This window comes from Toxorhynchites rutilus, chromosome 1 (assembly GCF_029784135.1).
Source record: "Toxorhynchites rutilus septentrionalis strain SRP chromosome 1, ASM2978413v1, whole genome shotgun sequence".
NCBI classification, from domain to species: Eukaryota; Metazoa; Arthropoda; class Insecta; order Diptera; family Culicidae; genus Toxorhynchites; species Toxorhynchites rutilus.
The window spans coordinates 186,850,569-186,870,071 of record NC_073744.1 but is presented as its reverse complement, the minus strand read 5'-3'; the positions used below and the strand labels follow the sequence as shown (position 1 = coordinate 186,870,071).

General features: G+C 41.5%; 2 protein-coding genes across 4 annotated transcripts in view; one reads left to right on the top strand and one right to left on the bottom strand.

Annotated features, from left to right (window-relative positions):
- LOC129761839 (uncharacterized) overlaps positions 1-19,503 on the bottom strand; it is a 111,193-nt gene that overhangs the window by 43,992 nt on the left and 47,698 nt on the right. Inside the window, exons 1-2 of one of the 3 annotated variants that reach the window (XM_055759630.1) lie at positions 16,899-17,158; positions 10,722-14,076 (exon numbers count right to left, since the gene is read on the bottom strand). The exons of 1 other annotated variant lie outside the window; for it this stretch is intronic. In XM_055759630.1, coding sequence (XP_055615605.1) covers positions 10,763-14,059 — 3,297 coding nt within the window. In that variant the 5' untranslated portion in view covers positions 14,060-14,076; positions 16,899-17,158 and the 3' untranslated portion in view covers positions 10,722-10,762. Of the gene's footprint in view, positions 1-10,721; positions 14,077-16,898; positions 17,159-19,503 lie in introns of those variants that run through there. One more of the 3 variants, XM_055759628.1, reaches the window with a different exon arrangement.
- LOC129761840 (uncharacterized) lies at positions 70-2,633 on the top strand. The gene is made up of 2 exons (XM_055759631.1): positions 70-191; positions 262-2,633. Exon 2 carries the CDS (start codon positions 274-276, stop codon positions 2,116-2,118), a length of 1,845 nt encoding a protein of 614 aa, XP_055615606.1. The 5' UTR covers positions 70-191; positions 262-273; the 3' UTR covers positions 2,119-2,633.

Below are 19,503 nucleotides of genomic sequence, written 5' to 3'. Positions count from 1 at the left end.
TCACAGCATGCGGAAAAAAGGTGATGTCGCATCAAATATAACTTACTGTATTTACTAATTTTTCCTTTCAGTGTATGCGCTTCGAAGTTTGAAAGCGCGGGAAATATTCCACACCAAAAGCTATTTTCTGGATAGAAGTGATATCTGTACTTGAAATAAATAGTTTATACAGGATAATTCTGGCTTTTCAGGTGCGTTTTTTTTTGCAATAACAACAGCAATTGTAAAAATAATTAAATTATATTTATATTCATTGAATAGATATTCGGAAAAATGGAATCAAAGAACCACGTCGACAACGAGGATCTCGGACGGTTCCTCCCGGCCGAACAGTTGGAAAATACCCCGAGTCGTGCACGCGGTATGAGTGCTCACGATGAGCGGAAGCACAGGCGACTGGCCGCGCAACTCACCCAGAATTTGGGCGATCGCTTGAAGGTATCCCAACAGTGCATAAACACCGCTCTGGTGTATATGCACCGATTCTACGCGCTCCATCCGATCGCTGTGTTCCACCGGAACAAGTTGGTCCCAGCGGCACTATGTCTGGCAGGAAAGGCCGAGGAAGAAGCTAGCCCGCTATGGCGCATAGTTGCGGAATTTCATGCCTGTCTTAATGTAGATCCGCGAGAGGTCAACATTGCCGAACTGTGCAGAAATGTGACACTGCACGAATCGATTCTGCTGGCGACGCTCGGGTTCAGTTTCGGTGTTGAACATGCCCAGGAGCACATCACTATGATTTGTGTTCGTCTCAAAGCTTCACATGCGTTGACTGAAGTCGCATATTTTGTGGAAGCTAACAGTTTACATTTGACCACTATGTGCTTGCGCTACAAACCAGTAATTGTGGCTTGTTTTTGTGTTTATATTGCGTCGAAGTTGCTGAACGTGGAGGTCCTTCAGCCAGACCAAAAGCGCTTTTGGTTCCAGAACGTGGACCCGACCATAACGTTGGATCTGCTAAATCAGCTCTCGGTTCAATTTCTCGACGCGGATGATATGCAAGCAGAAAGCTATCCTTCGAGTAACGGATATAATCACGATGCCAGCCAATTCATTTCAAGGCTGCGCCGAATGAAATTTGCAGCCGTATCTCGGCTTCCTCAGCCTTTACAGCACAAACTGGTGGCAGAAGGTAGTTTGAATGTGTTCACTCATGCGGGTTCTCGGCAAGCTTTTGCAACTTTGATGAAACCCTCCGAAGCACCATGGACCAGCGGATCTGTTTCTCTCTCCAATCGATCACAGCATGGTGATTATTTTGGACGAAAATCTGAAGAGTCTGTAAAACAAGTTCGAAATAGCGGAACAGAAAATGCTCTTTCCGGACATGCAAATTCAATGTATGGTATGAGACGGAAGGATGTTTTGCCACAAACGTCATCTGTGAATTCGGACTTTAAGGAATCCCTTCCGGAAACCAGGTATCGATGGCTTTCGAGCGCCAATGGTACGTTTAGGTTGCACTTGCTTTCTGCCCCAATCTCGAATCCTGAAATAGAAACTAAGATGAGAAATGCAACCCAATCGCAACATACAGTATCATCACAAAAACCATTGAGCGCTTGGTCGTTAAATTTAAGCCCGGATCATCTCCAGGGAACGAACACTGCAGGGACAGACGCTCGAATCGTCAACAGAGAGAGGGAACCAATTTATAAAGTGGGTACATACACATCATCGATCAAGGAACAACCACCGAGGGAGCAGCTCTATCAGCAGCCACACCAAATATCGGGGTTTAAAAAAATCAGATTGATTTCCAGTCCAAAGCGGGAACCACTGGAAGCTTCCGATATCTCCAATACCAAGATCAACCCAATCCACAGTTCTGGGGATGTGTTGAGATTCGGAGAATCGTTCAAGCTAACAAACACGAAGCAAATTTCCCGTGGCGAAAGGATCGTTCTGCGGCAGTCCAGGATCTGTAATGGGGGAGGTAATCAACCATCATCGAAGCATCCGTTCCCTTCCGTTTTCGAGGAACGGAACAATTGCAAACCGATGCAGCAAATAAAACGAAAATACGAGCTAGATGAGAACCTTGATTTGCCGAAAAAGTCCCCGACTCGGCCGGGCTGGAATGTTGCACCGAACGCGATGCATCCAGGGTGAAGATAAAGATAATAGACACGAAACTAAGAAGAAAGTGTGATAGGATTTTTATAAAAGGAAAATAAGAGCCTGCATATGTACATCTTCATGTTGGCGTCGATCTTTGTACTGTTTTATGTATGGCGCTTCAGCGCATCGAGCGCATAACTTGGCATGGAAAAAGTGTCAAAGTGTCCACGCCACGCCAATGCTTTCCAGACGATACTGATCCGTTAAAGTTTTTTCCCTCATTCCAAACTTGGGCGTAATAAAGAGAGGGAACATTACAAAGATCTACACGAATGTGGACATGAGTTAGTTAATTGTCGTATGAAAAAATAGTAGTTTTCTACATAAATATTTTACCAATTATAATATGAATTTGGTAATAATGAAAATTCTGTTTAAAACAAAATGTTTCGAAATTGGGTTTAGATTTCAAATCTGTAACGACCAACAAACAAATGGGAAGCTTAATTTTGACCCAGGACATCTAACAGGAAGATCTGAGGAGTAAAAGGATAATCTAATAACTGACCATGTATGAAATCGACTTCAACTTCAGAGAACATAATCCATACATGAGGCAGAACACATATTTAGGGGTAGTGGGGGTAATGTGGTCACGTGGGGTAAAGTGGTCACCTGCTTGTTTGGTAAAGGGTGTGTCACATCAAATTGCATCACGGAAAACACGCTGTAGAAATTCGCCCATTAGACCGATCCTTTTGAAAATTTTAGACAGTAAAATAAAAACTATTAAACAACTTTTGACATTTTCTTTTTATTCATACTTCGAGCCCAAGCCCGTATGCTCGCACCTTCCTCTTTACCCCGTCCATAAGGTTCTGTACAACGTCAGGTTGTAGTTTTTTTTGAACAGAAATCCATTTTCTCTTGAAGTCCGCCTCCGATTTGACAACTTTTGGGTTCTTCCGGAGGACCTGCTTCATAATCGCCCAATATTTCTCTATTGGGCGAAACTCCGGCGCGTTGGGCGGGTTCATTTCCTTTGGCACGAAGGTGACCCCGTTGGCTTCGTACCACTCCAACACGTCCTTTGAATAGTGGCACGAAGCGAGATCCGGCCAGAAGATGGTCGGGCCCTCGTGCTGCTTCAATAGTGGTAGTAAGCGCTTCTGTAGGCACTCCTTAAGGTAAACCTGCCCTTTTACCGTGCCGGTTATCACGAAGGGGGCGCTCCGCTTTCCGCAAGAGCAGATCGCTTGCCACACCATGTACTTTTTGGCAAACTTGGATAGTTTCTGCTTGCGAATCTCCTCCGGAACGCTGAATTTGTCCTCTACGGAGAAGAACAACAGGCCCGGCAGCTGACGAAAGTCCGCTTTGACGTAGGTTTCGTCGTCCATTACCAGGCAATGCGGCTTCGTCAGCATTTCGGTGTACAGATTCCGGGCTCGCGTCTTCCCCACCATGTTTTGCCTTTCGTCGCGGTTAGGAGCCTTCTGAACCTTATATGTACGCAGGCCCTCCCACTGCTTGGTCCGCTGGACGAATGAACTTGACAAATTCAGCTTATTGGCGACATCCCGGACCGAACTTCTCGGATCACGTCTAAACTGCTTAACTACGCGCTTGTGATCTTTTTCACTGACGGAGCATCCATTTTTGCCGTTCTTCACCTTCCGGTCGATGGTTAGGTTCTCGAAGTATCGTTTTAGTACTCTGCTGACCGTGGATTGGACGATTCCCAGCATCTTACCGATGTCCCGATGTGACAACTCCGGATTCTCGAAATGAGTGCGCAGGATTAATTCACGACGCTCTTTTTCGTTCGACGACATTTTTCCAAATTTACGAAAAATTGACAGTGAAGCATGGCCAACGTGATCTATACACTCTTATCTGATTATAAGCGAATGCTGGAGATATAATTCCTAAAAATTAAATTTCTACAGCGTTTTTTCCGTGATGCAATTTGATGTGACACACCCTTTAGAAACTAATTGATGATAAGGTTTCATTACCATGTAAATTCTAGATACAATCATTTCTAGTCCGAAACTCGAACGAGTTTGGAAATGTCGCAACCCGAACGAGATCGCCTCCTGCATTCTAAAATCCGTTCGAGATTCAAACCCATTCGACATATGCAAAAGAGTTATTGTCTTGATCCAAACAAACGTGAAAATAATTTATCTATATTTATTTATTTATTCATTTTCATCAAACAAATGTAGACTACATACTTATACACTAATGTTACAATGTTTTCTTAGGTTAAATATTATTTTTGCGGTACATGTTTCTTTTTAGCTGTTTTTTATTCATTGTTGTGTCAATTATTTCGCAGTGCTGATTGTATAGACGCATCATGCGATTGATAGGGGCGTTATTTGCATAATTTGTTCTGGATGTTTTGGTTAGAAACAAATTTCGCGTTCTTAGTTGACGCCCAGGTACATAGAAATTTAGTTTTTCTAGTAATTCAGCTGACTGTACTCGTGCGAAATTAGGTCATTAACAAAAGAAAGCATTGCAAATTCACGGCGTTCTTTTAGTGTTTGGATGTTTATGAGCATGCAACGTGCTTCATATGAAGGAAGTGGAAATGAGGTCCAGTTGAGTTTACGAAGTGCAAATAGAAGAAACTGTTTCTGGACTGACTCAATGCGTTCTTCATGTACGACCGGGTTCCAAACGAAGTTACAGTATTCCAGAATTGGCCTTACGTATGTAATATACAAAAGCTTGATTGTGTATGGGTCCTGGAAGTTATGTGAGAAGCGTTTGACAAAGCTTAACACACTATTTGCCTTATTGATTACAGAGTTGTAGTGTTCTATGAATGTGAGTTTACAGTCCAGGACAACGCCTAGATCTCTAACTATTTCACATTTCTCTACATTTTGATTTCCAAGACGTATTACAATATTTGGTACATGATTTTTTCTGCTAAATGTAATGGAGTTGCATTTTTTTACATTCAGTTTTAGTAGATTTTTATTACGCCAAGTATGGAATACATGTATTTCGTTTTGAAATGCTTCGATGTCGTTTTCATTACCAATTTCCGCGAAAAGCTTCATGTCGTCTGCATATACAAGTACATTTATACGCTTGAGAACGAAGGAGATGTCATTAACCTACACAATGAAAAGAAGAGGACCAAGATGAGAGCCTTGTGGGACTCCCGAAGTGACTTTTACTGGATTTGAGAGAGAATTTGGAAAATAAACAATTTGTTCACGATTTGTTAGATAAGAATTCAGCCAGTTTAAGAGTGCTTGTTCCATTCCAATTTTCTGCAATTTGAAGAGTAGTAATGGAATGTCGATGCGGTCAAATACTTTACTGAAGTCAGTGTAAAGAGCTTGTACGTGTTTGCCATTTTCCATTGCATTCAAAATAAAAGTCACAAATGCCAACAGATTAGTTGCAGTTGAGCGGCCTTTGAAGAAGCCATGTTGTATACACGTTATTCTATTCTTTACTTGTTGGAAGACTTTTTCATTCACTATTGCTTCGAATAGTTTAGGAATGCAAGAGATAATGACAATTCCACGATAATTACGTACGTCAGATTTAGCGCCTGATTTAAAGATAGGTACCAAAAAAGATTGTTTCCAATTTTCTGGGAATATTTCAGTTTGTAGTGACATATTGAAAATGCAATATAAGGGAAGGGTGAGTTCCTCAGCCAGGTTCTTCAGAAATACAGGTGCTATTCCGCCAGGTCCTGGTCCTTTCGTTCTATCTAATTTCTTTAATGCATGGCATATTTCTTGTTGCGCAAGATAGTTTACCGATATGTCATTTGGATATTCCGGCAAAAATGAAAAGTAGTCCCGATCGCGATTTTCTTCGGAAAATGTGGTATATACTTCCTGAAAGAAATTTGCAAAGAGATTACAAATTTCGTTCGATCTCGATGAAGATGTTCGTTCCCTACATCTTCATCGAGATGCATCTGCGATGGAAAGTTATTGCTTTTGAGCTTAGACTTTACGTAATTAAAGAATTTCTTCGGACATGATTTGACTTCTGTTCCGACCCTTCTATTATATCTTCGTGTGCACTTTCAATGGCAAAATTTAGTTCTTTGGTAATATTCTGATATCCCGCAAATTTTGTTTACTTTTGTCTCTTTTGTATTTTTTGTGTGCTTTTTGTTTTCTAATCTTTAAATTTCTCATTTGAGCGTTATACCAAATAGGATATTTGCTGGTTGGCCCCAAACATTTACGTTTTCTTACTAAGCGAACGTTCATGGGTCCAATCGGAGAACTGTTCATTGGTTGATCTTCAAATTGACCGTTTAAAATTCCCTTTTACCATAAGTTTCGTAGTACCTCTACCAAAACTCGTCTTTGATATAATGGGTTTTTCAATAAGAACGCTACAAAAGTTTTTTTTAATAAAACAAAAACGGTTTTGGATATCAATCAAATTCTTTATTCATGTGAAAGTACATTTGATGCCATTATGTATGGAACTCGATTGCCACTACAGGCACGCTTGCAGAAGTCCAGACGCTGAACCCAATTTTCAAGCACAAGCATAAACCGGCCGATACTGCTGCAAATTCACGTTCGATATTCGTACGAAGTTCATCAATTGTCGCTGGATTTTTTTTTTATCTTCGCTTATTTTTCGTCGGCCTATTTCCGCCACTTCAGTGCCAATCACCGACATCAGGGAGGCGACTCCACCTGTTCCTACCTATCAGACTCAACAACTCATAAGCCGGGCCAACTTCTTTTACTTCCCCTCCGAAGGAAGACGTAACCAGAGATTTTTCGCCTCAGAAAATCCCAACGACGCCAGCTGGGATTGAACCCAGGCCGATCGGATTGTGAGGCTGTTACGCTAACCACACAACCACTGGCGCCGTCAACAAGAAGATGCCAACGACACGCGACGTTCCCAAGCGGTCACCCATCTAAGTACTGATCGCGCCCGTTGTCGCTGGATTGTTGGCATAGACCATAGACTTGACGTAGCCCCACAGGAAATAGTCTAACGGCGTCAAATCGCACGATCGATGCGGCCAATTAACTGGGCCATTTCGTGAGATAACACGCTCACCAAACTGTGTGGCTTGTGGTGCCGTCCTGTTGAAGCCACATGTTGTCCAAGTCCATATCATCCAATTCGGGCTGAAAATATTCGGTTATCATTGAGCGGTAGCGATTCCCATTCACAGTAACGTGCCAGTCTTGATCATCACAGAAGAAGTACGGCCCAATGACGCCGTCGGACCATAAACCGCACCAAACCGTACAATGGTAACTCATGGAGTACGTGTGGATTGCTGCCTGACCAATGACGCATATTTGCTTATTGACGAAGCTATTCAGCCAGAAATGAGTCTCATCACTGAATATGATTTTTCGACGAAAATCCGGATCATTTTCAAGTTGTTGCTCAGCCCAATTCACGAACATACGACGCTCCTGGTGGTCAATCGGCTTCAGTTCTTGCGTCAATTTGATCTTGTAAGGATGTAGGCCAAGATCTTTTCGCAAAATTCGCCACAACAACGTCCCAGAGATGCCCAACGTTTGAGAACGACGTGTGAGTGACTGATTTGGGTCTTCCTCAATTGATGCACTAACGGCAGCAATATTCTCGATACTACGGACACTTCATTGTCTCACTGGCACAGGAACATTTTGTACTGTGCCTGTGGATCGAAATTTTTCCACTAGACGCTCAATTGTTGATCTGGCAGGACGATTATGACGACCATTAATTGGACGTAGCGCTTTGAAAGTTGAGGCCGGAATTTCGATCTTTTCATTATGAAATGGCAAACCTTACTTAAGAGAAATGTCAAGAGAGCGGGGAAAAATATGGCGTCGTTTGCTGTCCCTATCGATTTACTTTTGTAGCGTCCCTATTGGAATACCCGTTAATATCAAATCATTTTCAGACACAATTCCCGTTCAAGATTTTTCAATCACTTGCAAATAACATGTTTCTCCGTTACATGGAATACATGTTTGATACAGAAAATATAATAAAATGAAGAGATCTTAAATCGGAAGTTTTTAATATTAAATTCAATTTTTGAGTAAGATTTTTTAACAGTGCATTTGGAATGTTATTTTTCCTAAATAGTTCATCGATTTTCCAACAACTTTGTCGAGCATCATATTTTAATCAGACATCTGGATTATTTGAAAGAAAGGCCAATGATTTCGATTACGTCCAATTTCAAAAATCAGTCGTAATTTAAGTTGGTCATATGATAATTAAAATTGTGGTTTTGGGAAGCTTCCATCACAAGTACCATGTTTAAAGAAAATCGGAGAAGGTCGGGTCAGCGACTGGCTGATTTTGCGTGGAATTGCTCTTATATAGTTGAATGATATGGGAGTGCGTTTTTTTACCCTGAAAATCTGAATAACAACGCTTATCACGATGTAATCGCAAAACATATGGGAATTCCATTTTTCGAATTTTCCTTCAGAGTTTTCCGAAAAATTTCAATTGTCATGTTTGGCTGGAGTATGGTTGATTGAAATATGTGTGATATTTTTATGGGACCCTCCTCCCCCTTCCAGAGGAGAGAGAGGTGTCAAACCATCATTGAAACATTTCTCGTACCCAAAAATCCTCACATGCCAATTTAGGCTTCATTTGCTTGACTTGTTCTCGAGTTATGCAGAAATTTGTGTTTCATTTGGATGGCAGCTCTCTCCTCACATCCTTAGAGAGGGGGAGGAGGGTCTAACTACCATAGAAACGTTTATTTCACCCTAAAAATTCCCTATGCCAAATCTTGCTTGATTAGTTCTCGAGTTATGTTTCATTTGTATGGTATGGAAATACTGAACCGATTCAGATAATCGATATATCAAATTAAAGTCAATTAGCTAGTTATTTTTTGAAAAGCCATTTTTTGGAGAAAAAAAGGGCTAAAAATTGATTTTACGGACCATCGGTTAATTTGGAAAAATCATAACTAACATAATAACATAACTTGGATATTATATGTAAAAAAAACTCAGCTTCCAAGAAAAAATATTTAGAAATATGGTGCCCTTGATCCCGAGAGCATGTAAACTATAAAAATCAAATAGCGGGTGTTAAATAAAAAATGAGAATTTTTTCAACACCTTTCAGTAACTCAAATAAAGAGCGTAAAACTTTCTTTCTCCAAGAAAATTGCTCTTTGGGCTCCCTAGAAACAGTAGGCGTGTTTGGTTTTGCTAGTTTGAATTTAGTCAAAGCAAAGATGGCGTCGAAACAGCACGTGCTCCGCGAACGCATTGTACGGTTCTACGAAACGCATTTCCAGCAAGGAAAAAAGTTTACGGTGGCACATTTTAAGGAAGAAAATGTACCTGTCAGTACGGTATATCGTATCCTGGGTTCCCTGAACGTAGAGCGGAAGGTCGGAAGTGGTCGTCCGGTGACGATAATGACGAAGCAGAGGAAGACATCGTTAAAGAAGCTGTTTGACAACAAGGACGCAACCACCCTGCGTGACGCCGGTCGGAAATATGGCTGCTCCCACGTATTGATCCATCGGACCCTCAAGATGGAAGGAATCGTCTTTCGTTCTGGACGACGAAAGCTATTTTCCGCTGTCCAAAACGCATATTCCAGGAAATGATAATTACTACTCCAGCGACAAGTCATCCACACCGCCTGAAGTGAAATACAAGAAATACAAGTAATGTTGTACATCGCCATTTCCGACCGGGGCATTTCAAAGCCTTGGTTTAAGCCGAGCGGTCTGGCAATCAACCAACAAATCTATCGAGAAGAGTGCCTCGATAAAATCCTGTTGCCGTTCCTGAACGAGCATCACGCGGATGGGAAGTACGTCTTCTGGCCGGACAAGGCGTCTCCCCATTACGCCAAGAAGACGCTGGCGTATCTTGAGGAGAAGAAGATACCGTTCGTGCCGAAAGATCGTGACCCAACAAACTTGCCCCAGTGCCGCCCAATAGAGGATATCTTTGGCTCACTCAGTGCCCTAGTGTATAAAAACAATTGGAGGGCCGAGAACACGAAGCAACTGACTACAAGAATCCGGAATTGTATCCGGAAAATGGACGTAAGTGCCGTACAACGTTCTTGTGAGAGCATCGCGACAAAGTTGCGTCGAACAACAGACCACGGCCCTTACTCAAACATTCACTGACATTTTTTTGAAGAAAATATATTTTGTTATTAATAAAAAATACTGAAATGGATGAAAAAAAAAATTCTTATATGTGATTGAAAAAATTGTCATTTTTTTTTTAACACCCGTTACAATCAATAATTACAAAATCAAAATCCATTTTTTTTTTCAAATATAATATTTTTCCAAAAAAAAAAACTAGCTAATTGACTTTAATTTGATATGTTGATCATCTGAATCGGTTCAGTTTTCTTTACAAGCTACATCTCAGCCTGTTCATATTACTACCGTTTCCTTGCCCTTTGTAACTTATAAAAATAATTCATACACATAAAAGTAATGATAAAACGTTTCAGTACTTTTTTATGTCATTAATATGTCATTCATTGAAAAGAAAACACTTCAAAGATAAATTCTAAATGTTTTTATTAACCGCAGCCAATCGTGCAAAACGATGAACAGTTATTCCAAAACTCAAATGAATTTAATCTAATACAACCAATGAATCGTAGTGGTTACTCGTAATCCTCGTCGGCTTCTAGACCGTGCAAAAATCCAAAAAAATCAGTCCAAAATCGGCATAGACAGCCAAGTGGCGGTCGATTCCTGCAAAGTTTGTCGCTCGTCACGCTTCTTATCGGTTGGCTTGGAATCCTTTCCTACGTTATTCTTCGAACTCGAACGATGCTGGTCCGCTGATTCCGATGCACGGCCTTTTTCCGTGGTTCGCTTCTTATGCCGATCACTGCTTTCGTCGCTTGGTTTGCGTTTCCGTTCAGTGCCGTTCAGGTCCCTATGTTTGGTCTTGTCTTCTCTTTCTACCTTCTCTGGATTGGAGCGCCTCTGCTCGTCGTCTTTTGTGTGATGTTTCATTGCTTCACTGGTTTTGTGTGTGGAGCTATGCTTGTCAGGGTTATGTTTTTTGCGTTCCTCGTGGACTCTGTCGTCTCTGGGTCTTTTTCGTTCTCCACGGTGTTTTTCTTCAGCTTCCGAACGGGAACGATCCTGGTGGTCGTCTTTCTTGGGCGCTATGGTTAGTTGTTTCACGCTTCTAACAGGTTCAGCCGCAGTGTTCGTGGTGACCTTCGTTGAGTAGTTTCCGAACACGTTTTTTAGCACTTCTGACTTCCTGTCTTTAGTGCGATGTTTCCGTTCCTCGCGGTGTTTGTTATCTTTGGGTTCTTTTCTGACTTCACGGACCACATCCTTAGATCTTTCTTTCGTCTCGCTGTATCTCGACTCGCGATACACCGCTGGAAGTGTTTTACCAGGAGTGGGCGGTAAGCCCATCACGTCCGGAGTCTTGGGATAATCGAAATCGAAGAGTGTAGACTTATCGTATTTCTGTGAGCCTCCCTCAGCGAAGAAGTCAGGCAAATTTCGTCCTGGAGTAGATGGTATGCCGTCGTTCTGACCGATACCGTTGCTCGGGACAATATCAGAGACACCAGGGGCCTCTAGTGGCTCGCACTCTGGATTGAAAATGGACTTGAATGGCCTGGGATGGCTGGGCTCAGTGGCTTGGTTATCTTTTCCAACATTCTTAGTTGAAACATCCGGCAGTGAATCTTCCGAGGCCGAACTTAAGTTCAGCTCGGGAGGGAAGTCGTTGAACAGGTTCTGCACTGTATCTATACGTTGTGGAGGAGGTGGCTTCTTGTGATCCATATTTTTTTTTTGTTTGGTCTTGTCATTCCGTTCTGTCTTCTCCGTATTCAAGCGGAGCTGCTCGCCGACTTTTTTGGAAGTAGTGAAATGTTTCTGATTGCGGACTTCGTCCGTTTTGGATCTTTTGCGTTTTCCCTTGTCATTTTTGTCTCTTTTTTCATGACTTCGGTGTTTTTTCGATTCTGTTCGTTCTTTGCGCTGCCTTTCTTTCGAGCGATGTTTTCGTTCCCCGCGATCCTCTTTATGGGATTTTCTCACTTCGTGCCTCTCATCTCTAGATCTGTAGCTCTTGTCGTCGTGTTTTGAAGGATGTGTGTTGCTTGGAACTAACGGTGCACAGCCTTTTGGAGTGGAAGCGCTAGCTTGCGTAACATCCACTTTACGGATCTTGGATTGTCGAGGGTCACTCGCATCGTCTTGTAGAGACTGTACGTTGATCGTTGAATGTGGTCTCTTAATCGGTTTTCCAAATGTTAACAGATCAACAGCGTCCACAGAACCGATGATCGGAATGACGTTAGTGCTACTGGAGGCTTCTGTAGGTTCCCAATCCGGGCTGAATATAGATTTGAAGGGTTTGAGCGTATTACCTGAAGCTTCTTTCGGCTGCTTTGTCGTTATTGAACTTCTTTCAGCATCTCGTATTTCTTTCGGTCGAGGCTGAATACGGCTTGAAGGTCCCTCTGGTTGTGTACTCTTGGAGTTCGAACTCATCCTGGGTATCGGTTTTTTTCTTGTCTGGACTTCTGTTCCAGATGTCGGAATTCCAGTGTGTAACCAAGATACATTATTGACATCCGAAACATTTGCTGGGGTTCTTCCCGACGACCCCGAACCGAAGACCGAAGGCACCGCGGATGATGAAGATTGTGGTACAAAGCACTTCTTGTAGGCCTCCTTAATTGCTTGAAGTCGTGGGGGAGCTTTATGCTGGCCTCGATTCAGTTCCACAGGCTTCGTGACATTCGAGCTGGATGATTGCTGAGGACGGTGGGAGTCATATGCACTCACCATGCCTCTATGACTTTTTGGATGTGAACCATGAGATGGGGCAGCTTTGTATGGGCCAGCGCTTCTATTCGGTTCAGAAGTTGATGGTTGTTGAGGACGATTGGAGCCATAAGCACTCGACGATTTTCTATGGTTTCCTGGATGGGAAGGTGCGTGAGGTGCGACACGATCCTCGCGATCCCGCCTGTTGGCATATGTATAGCGATCATGTGTCGATGAAGGTGCCGCAGTAGAACGCTGCGGAGGTTTCGCTGGTTTCTGTGCGTGCGACGAACGCCGAGATACGGGTGCATATTTGAACGTTTTCAGCATCGAAACAAACTGACCGAGCTTTGTGTAACTGAAATCAGCGACGGCAGCAAGTTGGTCTGTCGACGGTGGTGGACTTGGAGATCCGGAAAAGCTGTCTGGACTGCCTATACCCGAATCGTCTGCTGATGATGTCTTATCTGCCGGGAATAAATCGTGGACTGCGCGGAAGAAATCATCCGTGAGCTGGTCTAGCAGATCCTGGGTAACAGTGGGGTCTATTGCTTGGAACCAAAAACGCTGCTCTTCTGGAACCTTCACGTCACAAATTTTTAGCGCAACATAAAAAGAAAAACAGGCCACTACAGTTTGTGTGTACCGCAGACACATTGTTGTCAAGTGCAAGCTGGTGGCAGCCACAATGTCAGCGGTTCTAACCAAATCTTTGCCATTCGCAAACTGTTCAGAGGCCTCGGCGATGTGCTCGTTTGGATGTTCGACGTCGGTGTCGAAACCGAGTGTTTGCAGCAAAAAATCCTCGTGGAACGCCAAATCCTCATCTAGTCGTTTCAAGACAGCAACATCCCGTTGATATCCGGCGAGATCGGCGAAACACTTTATTATATGTGATCGTGGGCAAGGTTGATAGGCTACCTTCCCTGCTAGATATAGTGCCGCTGGCGCGACTTGTTTCCAGTGGAATATGGTAACTGGATGGAACGCGTAGAATCGATGCATGAACACCAATGCCGTGTTGATGGAGGTCTGCTGTAACCCTAATCGCTCGCCCATATTTTGGAGAAGGTTCGCGGCCAGTCGTCTGGAGGTCTGTTCTTTCTCGGCAGTCGTGCCGCGTCTGCGGCTCGGTGAGTCGTTCAATTGCTCGGCCGTGAACAGCCATTTCCGATTTTCGATGCTGTTGCAGGATGCCATCTTCAAATGAGCTGGTTCTGAAAGTTAGCAAAAGAAAACCTTTATGTTGTTTCCTTACGGAATTCAAACTGATCTGTAGCAATTTGGACAACTCCGGTTTATATAGTAAATCGACATCTACCTGGGTAGGGTACAAAAAAGTATAATCATACGTAGAAGACCATGCGGGTATGAATTTTGGCAGAATTCAGGTAGATCAACTCACCATGTCATCTATTTCTTTCGCCAATGATTCATTCTGTGGTAAACACGATACAGCATGCTTTAAATTAAAATAATGACATGATTTTGTATTAAATATGTCCAGAAATCAATGGGTTTCCTGGAGACTCTTCCAAAAGATCGTGCATTGCATAAACAAATGAAGGTTAATTGCGCAAAATATGACTCCACCCCTTCCAATAGGTTCGTTCGTGTCGTTGCTCTCCTTTGTACATTCGAATGTCAATGCTTGTATTGGATAGCAGTTTGCAAGGTTGAAGCATAAACAGTCACCCATATTTCGGAACCCGGTTGGGTTTGAAACTTCGCAACCCGTTCGAGATCGATTTTTGCATTCTGCAATCCGAACGAGATCGACTTCAGCATTTTACAATCCGTCCGAAATTCAATTCAAAATTTCAAAATTCAAGCTTACCGCGGGCAATGGACTAAATGTGAGATGCAAACACGACAAAAAGATATTTCAGCATGAAAACTATGTTTCATCAATACAGAAATCATCGAACTCTGTATTGAACTATCTACCAGTGGTCAGATAAAGTGAAAGCCATGACGAAAACGAAAGTTCATGAGCCTATTCCCCACTGACAAATTCCGGGAGGACCTATTGATTTAGTATGGAACTCGCTGTCGCAAATAATCCGCACTGTATAATGCATCCGTATTCGTGAAGCTAATTACCCTCTATCACATTAAAATGCTCGAATGCAGTTTCAAATTGATCAAGTATGAATGAAAATTATTATTTGGTGTTATTCGAATACTTTGAACTCGTATTTATCACCCTAACTTAACTATTTTTTTCCATAATTTTCCGACCATTTCCACTAAAATTTTATCAATAATATAAAATTACTATCAGTCACAATTTTTTTCCGCCTCAAGCCATTGTTGTCACTTTAGAATGCACGAGTCGATCTCGTTCGATTTCGATTTCGATATCAGATCGCCCATGAAACGTTAATTACCATCAAACCATTTCTAAATTGCGATGACAAACAAAACAAAACAGTTAAAATTAGATCCCGAAAGCTGTACACGACGATGCAGACGAAGTTCGATTGCGTGGTGATGGACAACGTAACCTACGTCAAGGTAGACTTCAGATATCTTCCTGGGCAGGAATGTTCTACGGCAACCTGAAGGGGGAAAGGTGACAGACATTTTGGAGCAAATGAAACGGTCAAAGTTCGTCATGAAATATCTATCTGAATCGAGTGGCCTTAATAGTAAAGTTTTCAGCGCAGCCGGGACGGTCAAACTGAGTGTCTGGAAAAAACGCCTGCTGAAGCGATACTGTTTTCGCAGGGTTTGACCATCTGTCATCACGGAACAAAAGCCGGATCGATGAAATGTTGTTTGGCCATCGTCAGGCGGAACATGAAGAAGACTCGTCTTAGAGGCGAATGAACTGCAAAGTTTAAAGCCTCTTAAAAACAAAGAAAGAAGAAGAAGAAGACTCGAAAAACTGTTGAAAGTGAAAAGCAGTTTAAGGCAAACTGGTGTTCTGCAACAAACAAGGTGGAAGAGGCTGTTGTGCGGAATCTAATGGCAGAAGTTAAACGAAAGATCCGGCAACTCGTGTTCGGTGAACCGGAAGTTTAGGTGAATACTGTATTTCATACGTATACGGTGTCACTCTTTACGAGTTTTAGGAACATCCGCCTTATTCGCCATAGACATTCATCTCATCAATTTATTTTCTAATAAGTAAATATTCAAATTACGTTGAGAGTGTATTGAACCACAGTAGGCATTTGCTATTCGGGACATCGAAGCTGAGTTTGACAACCAGTTTATATGAAGCAACGATAAACAAAACGCAAAACAAAAAGTGATGGATTTTAACAAGTAGTTTCACAAATGTAATGAATCGATTTTGATAATGGTAAGCGTTGAATGGAAGAATAATGTTCTACAGAGGTAATTAGGTTGAAATATATCCACTAGAAACATTAGAAACATATTTTTTTTTGCTGTTGAAAATGACGCTTCCTCTGTGGTGGAAAAATAAACACAGCTTCAAGTACAAAATTATCAATGAAAATCAAATCATCCGCACTAAATGAATATTCTAAGTAAAAGTGTAACGAATTTTGTACAAGTGATGAAAAAATCGTGAGCGAAAACAGTGTCTAATAATGATTTTTTTCGCGTTTTTTTTTCAGGAGCCATTATTGGGAGAAAACGAAACATCCAATGTATTTGTGGGTCTGGGAGATAATTTTAATTTCACTGCCGGAGGAAGTCGTTTGGTCGTCGAGGGTAATTTTACATATCTGGTGCAAAGAAATGCAACGCGTTGATATGAAGATTTCAGGTACGGTTGTTTATCAATGGCTCAATCTCCATTTCATCTGGTTTCATCTGTTTTCGATGAAAGGTTACACTATTCTGGGCCAATATCTTAATTTATAATCTGGAACGACTATATAAATCGAGCGACAGTTAGGATCAGCGATATGATCATATTTTTTAGTTTTCATTCAATGTATGAAAATTTTCAAGTGCATTTGAGCATGCTAGTCTCAATGAAGGTACTCTAAGCTGCTGCAGGATATGTTTTGTAAACAATAAAGACCAGAAGTAACACTCGTGTCGGACGGATTAACCATACCTTTCTGAGGTAGACTACTTTTGTTGCAGTATAATCTCAGCGGGACTCATTGTCGTAGGCGATAGAGCGATAATTCTGTCCACAAACGACAATTTATACGGTAACTCTCCTATCCAGCACAAATTCTTATCAACGAAGGCCTTCCCAATACAAGAGATTACAAAACACTTATGACACAATTTTTGTATTCTGTTTATTTCTTAAACTTTCACAATTCTACAACTTATATGACACATTTATAATCTACATTACATCAACGTGTTCAGATAAATTCCATAAAAAATTTATAAAAACATGAAACTATTCTACATATAACATAAACCGACAATTTTGATTTTAGCTCCACAGTATATAGTCCCACCGATTGGGATATTCATGAACAACTGATTAGTTGATAGCTGGCTCTCTTTCTTCTATAGAAAAGACTCACTCTTCGTCGAGTGTGGTGACGTTATTCTACTTCGGCTATTCAAAGAGTGATTCCAACGCAGCTCTCTTTGTCAACCAGGGTTGTAGTCTTGGTGCTTTTTCCAGCATACTTATAAATATGGGATAGTGGTTTTACAAACTGTGAGCTTTTAGTGGTATTTTATTAGTTCGGCATTATTCGTTGGTTGGTTCGTAGCGATGACCACTAAAGATGAATCGGATATATTGCAATAGCTTCTATGAGCACCATTTATTTATGATTAAAGAACAAAGTTCAATTATTGCCTTTAAGAACCTGTTAAAAATATTAATACTCAACATTGATGAGTGGTAAACAGTTCATAAATATTAAATTTTTCTTTTTTTAATTCGAAAAAAAAAATTTAAGAAAACCTCGGTATACAGAGAGGCGGCTACCAAAAATATCATTTTCCTTTTTATATGTGACTAATGGCGATTGGGAAATTTGTGGGTGGATCAACAATCAGAGACTTTTTGTATCTCTTGGTGGCATTCTTCGAAATTTTACCTGTTTGTTATGCATTTTTCTGGGTAGCTATTATATACCTATTATATACCTGAGGTGACTATTATATACCTACAATAACTCACTAATGGATTTTTTTTTTATTAATCCGATTATTTTTACAGGCTCAGTTACATAAGTTTAATGGAGCCAAACTCTTAACTATATTTCAACTAGCATATATCAACATGTTGTTTCCTTAATTCTATGGTTAATGAAATAGGAAACCGATTACTCGCGGTCGACTCGAGTTTAGAAGGGTGACACATTTTCATTAGGAAAAGGATGGGATGTAAGGAGATGTGTGTTTACACTCGCACTCACATTCACATTCACATTCACATTCACATTCTCATTCACACTGACACTTCACACTCAATTCTTAAAACTATCCTTACATTTAATATGTGTTTACAATTTAACTTATTCTAATGTTAGTAGGAAGGGAACCGATAGCTCGCGAAGGACGAAAAGGAGGGGAAAAGGATGTATGAACAATCACACTCGAAGATCGATAGCTTTAAGGAAAACATATATTTGGGACATGTAATCAAGGTCTAACCGAGCCAACACATCTCTCACCGGCACATTGGACTGCTTTCCTCCAGCCCGAAGGGAGTTTTCTAAATTCGATCTGGCGATAAGATACAACACGCACGACCAAACAACGTGTTCGATGTCGTGGTAACCATGGCCACAACCGCAGAGATTGCTGTCGGCAAGATTAAAACGAAAAAGCAGCGCGTCTAACGAACAGTGATTGGACATGAGTCGAGAGAAGGTGCGAATAAAGTCCCCACTCAAGTCCAGACTTTTGAACCACGGATTGAGGCTAACCTTAGGGATAATTGAGTGGAGCCACCGGCCCAATTCATCTTCGTTCCATTTGCGTTGCCAGTTAACGATGGTATTTTTACGAACTAAAGAATAAAATTCATTGAAGGCGATTTGACGCTGATAAATTTCGCCTTTAATTGCACCTACCTTTGCTAATGAGTCAGCCCTCTCATTACCCGGAATTGAGCAATGTGAAGGGACCCAGACAAAGGTAATGACATAACAGCGTCTGGATAAAGCACTCAAAATTTCTCGTATTCTCTCAAGGAAGTACGGCGAGTGCTTTTCCGGCCTCACTGAACGGATAGCTTCGACAGAGCTCAGACTATCCGTTACAATGTAATAGTGTTCAACAGGTCGTGAGGCGACGCTGTCCAGCGCCCAGTGTATTGCTGCCAATTCAGCAATATACACTGAGCAAGGATACTGAAGACTGTGTGAGGTGCTAAAAAATTTTTTGAACACTCCAAATCCTGTGGACTCATTCATAGAGGACCCATCAGTAAAGTACATATTATCACAATTGACACGCCCATACTTTGCTTCGAAAATCGTAGGAACGATCCCCGATCGATGATAATCTGGAATTCCATGGATATCCTGCTTCATGGACAGATCAAAATGCACAGAGGAATTGATGTAGTCAGGAAAACAAACACGGTTGGGAATATACGAAGAAGGATCAACCTGCATGGAGACGAATTCATGATATGAGCTCATGAATCCAGAATGAAAATTTAGCTCGATCAGCTGCTCAAAATTTCCGATCACAAATGGGTTCATAACCTTACACCGGATGAGGAACTCTAATGG

Bases quoted from the DNA above. Each gene is read 5' to 3' on its own strand.
- LOC129761840 (XM_055759631.1), top strand. From the start codon at position 274: ATGGAATCAAAGAACCACGTCGACAACGAGGATCTCGGACGGTTCCTC.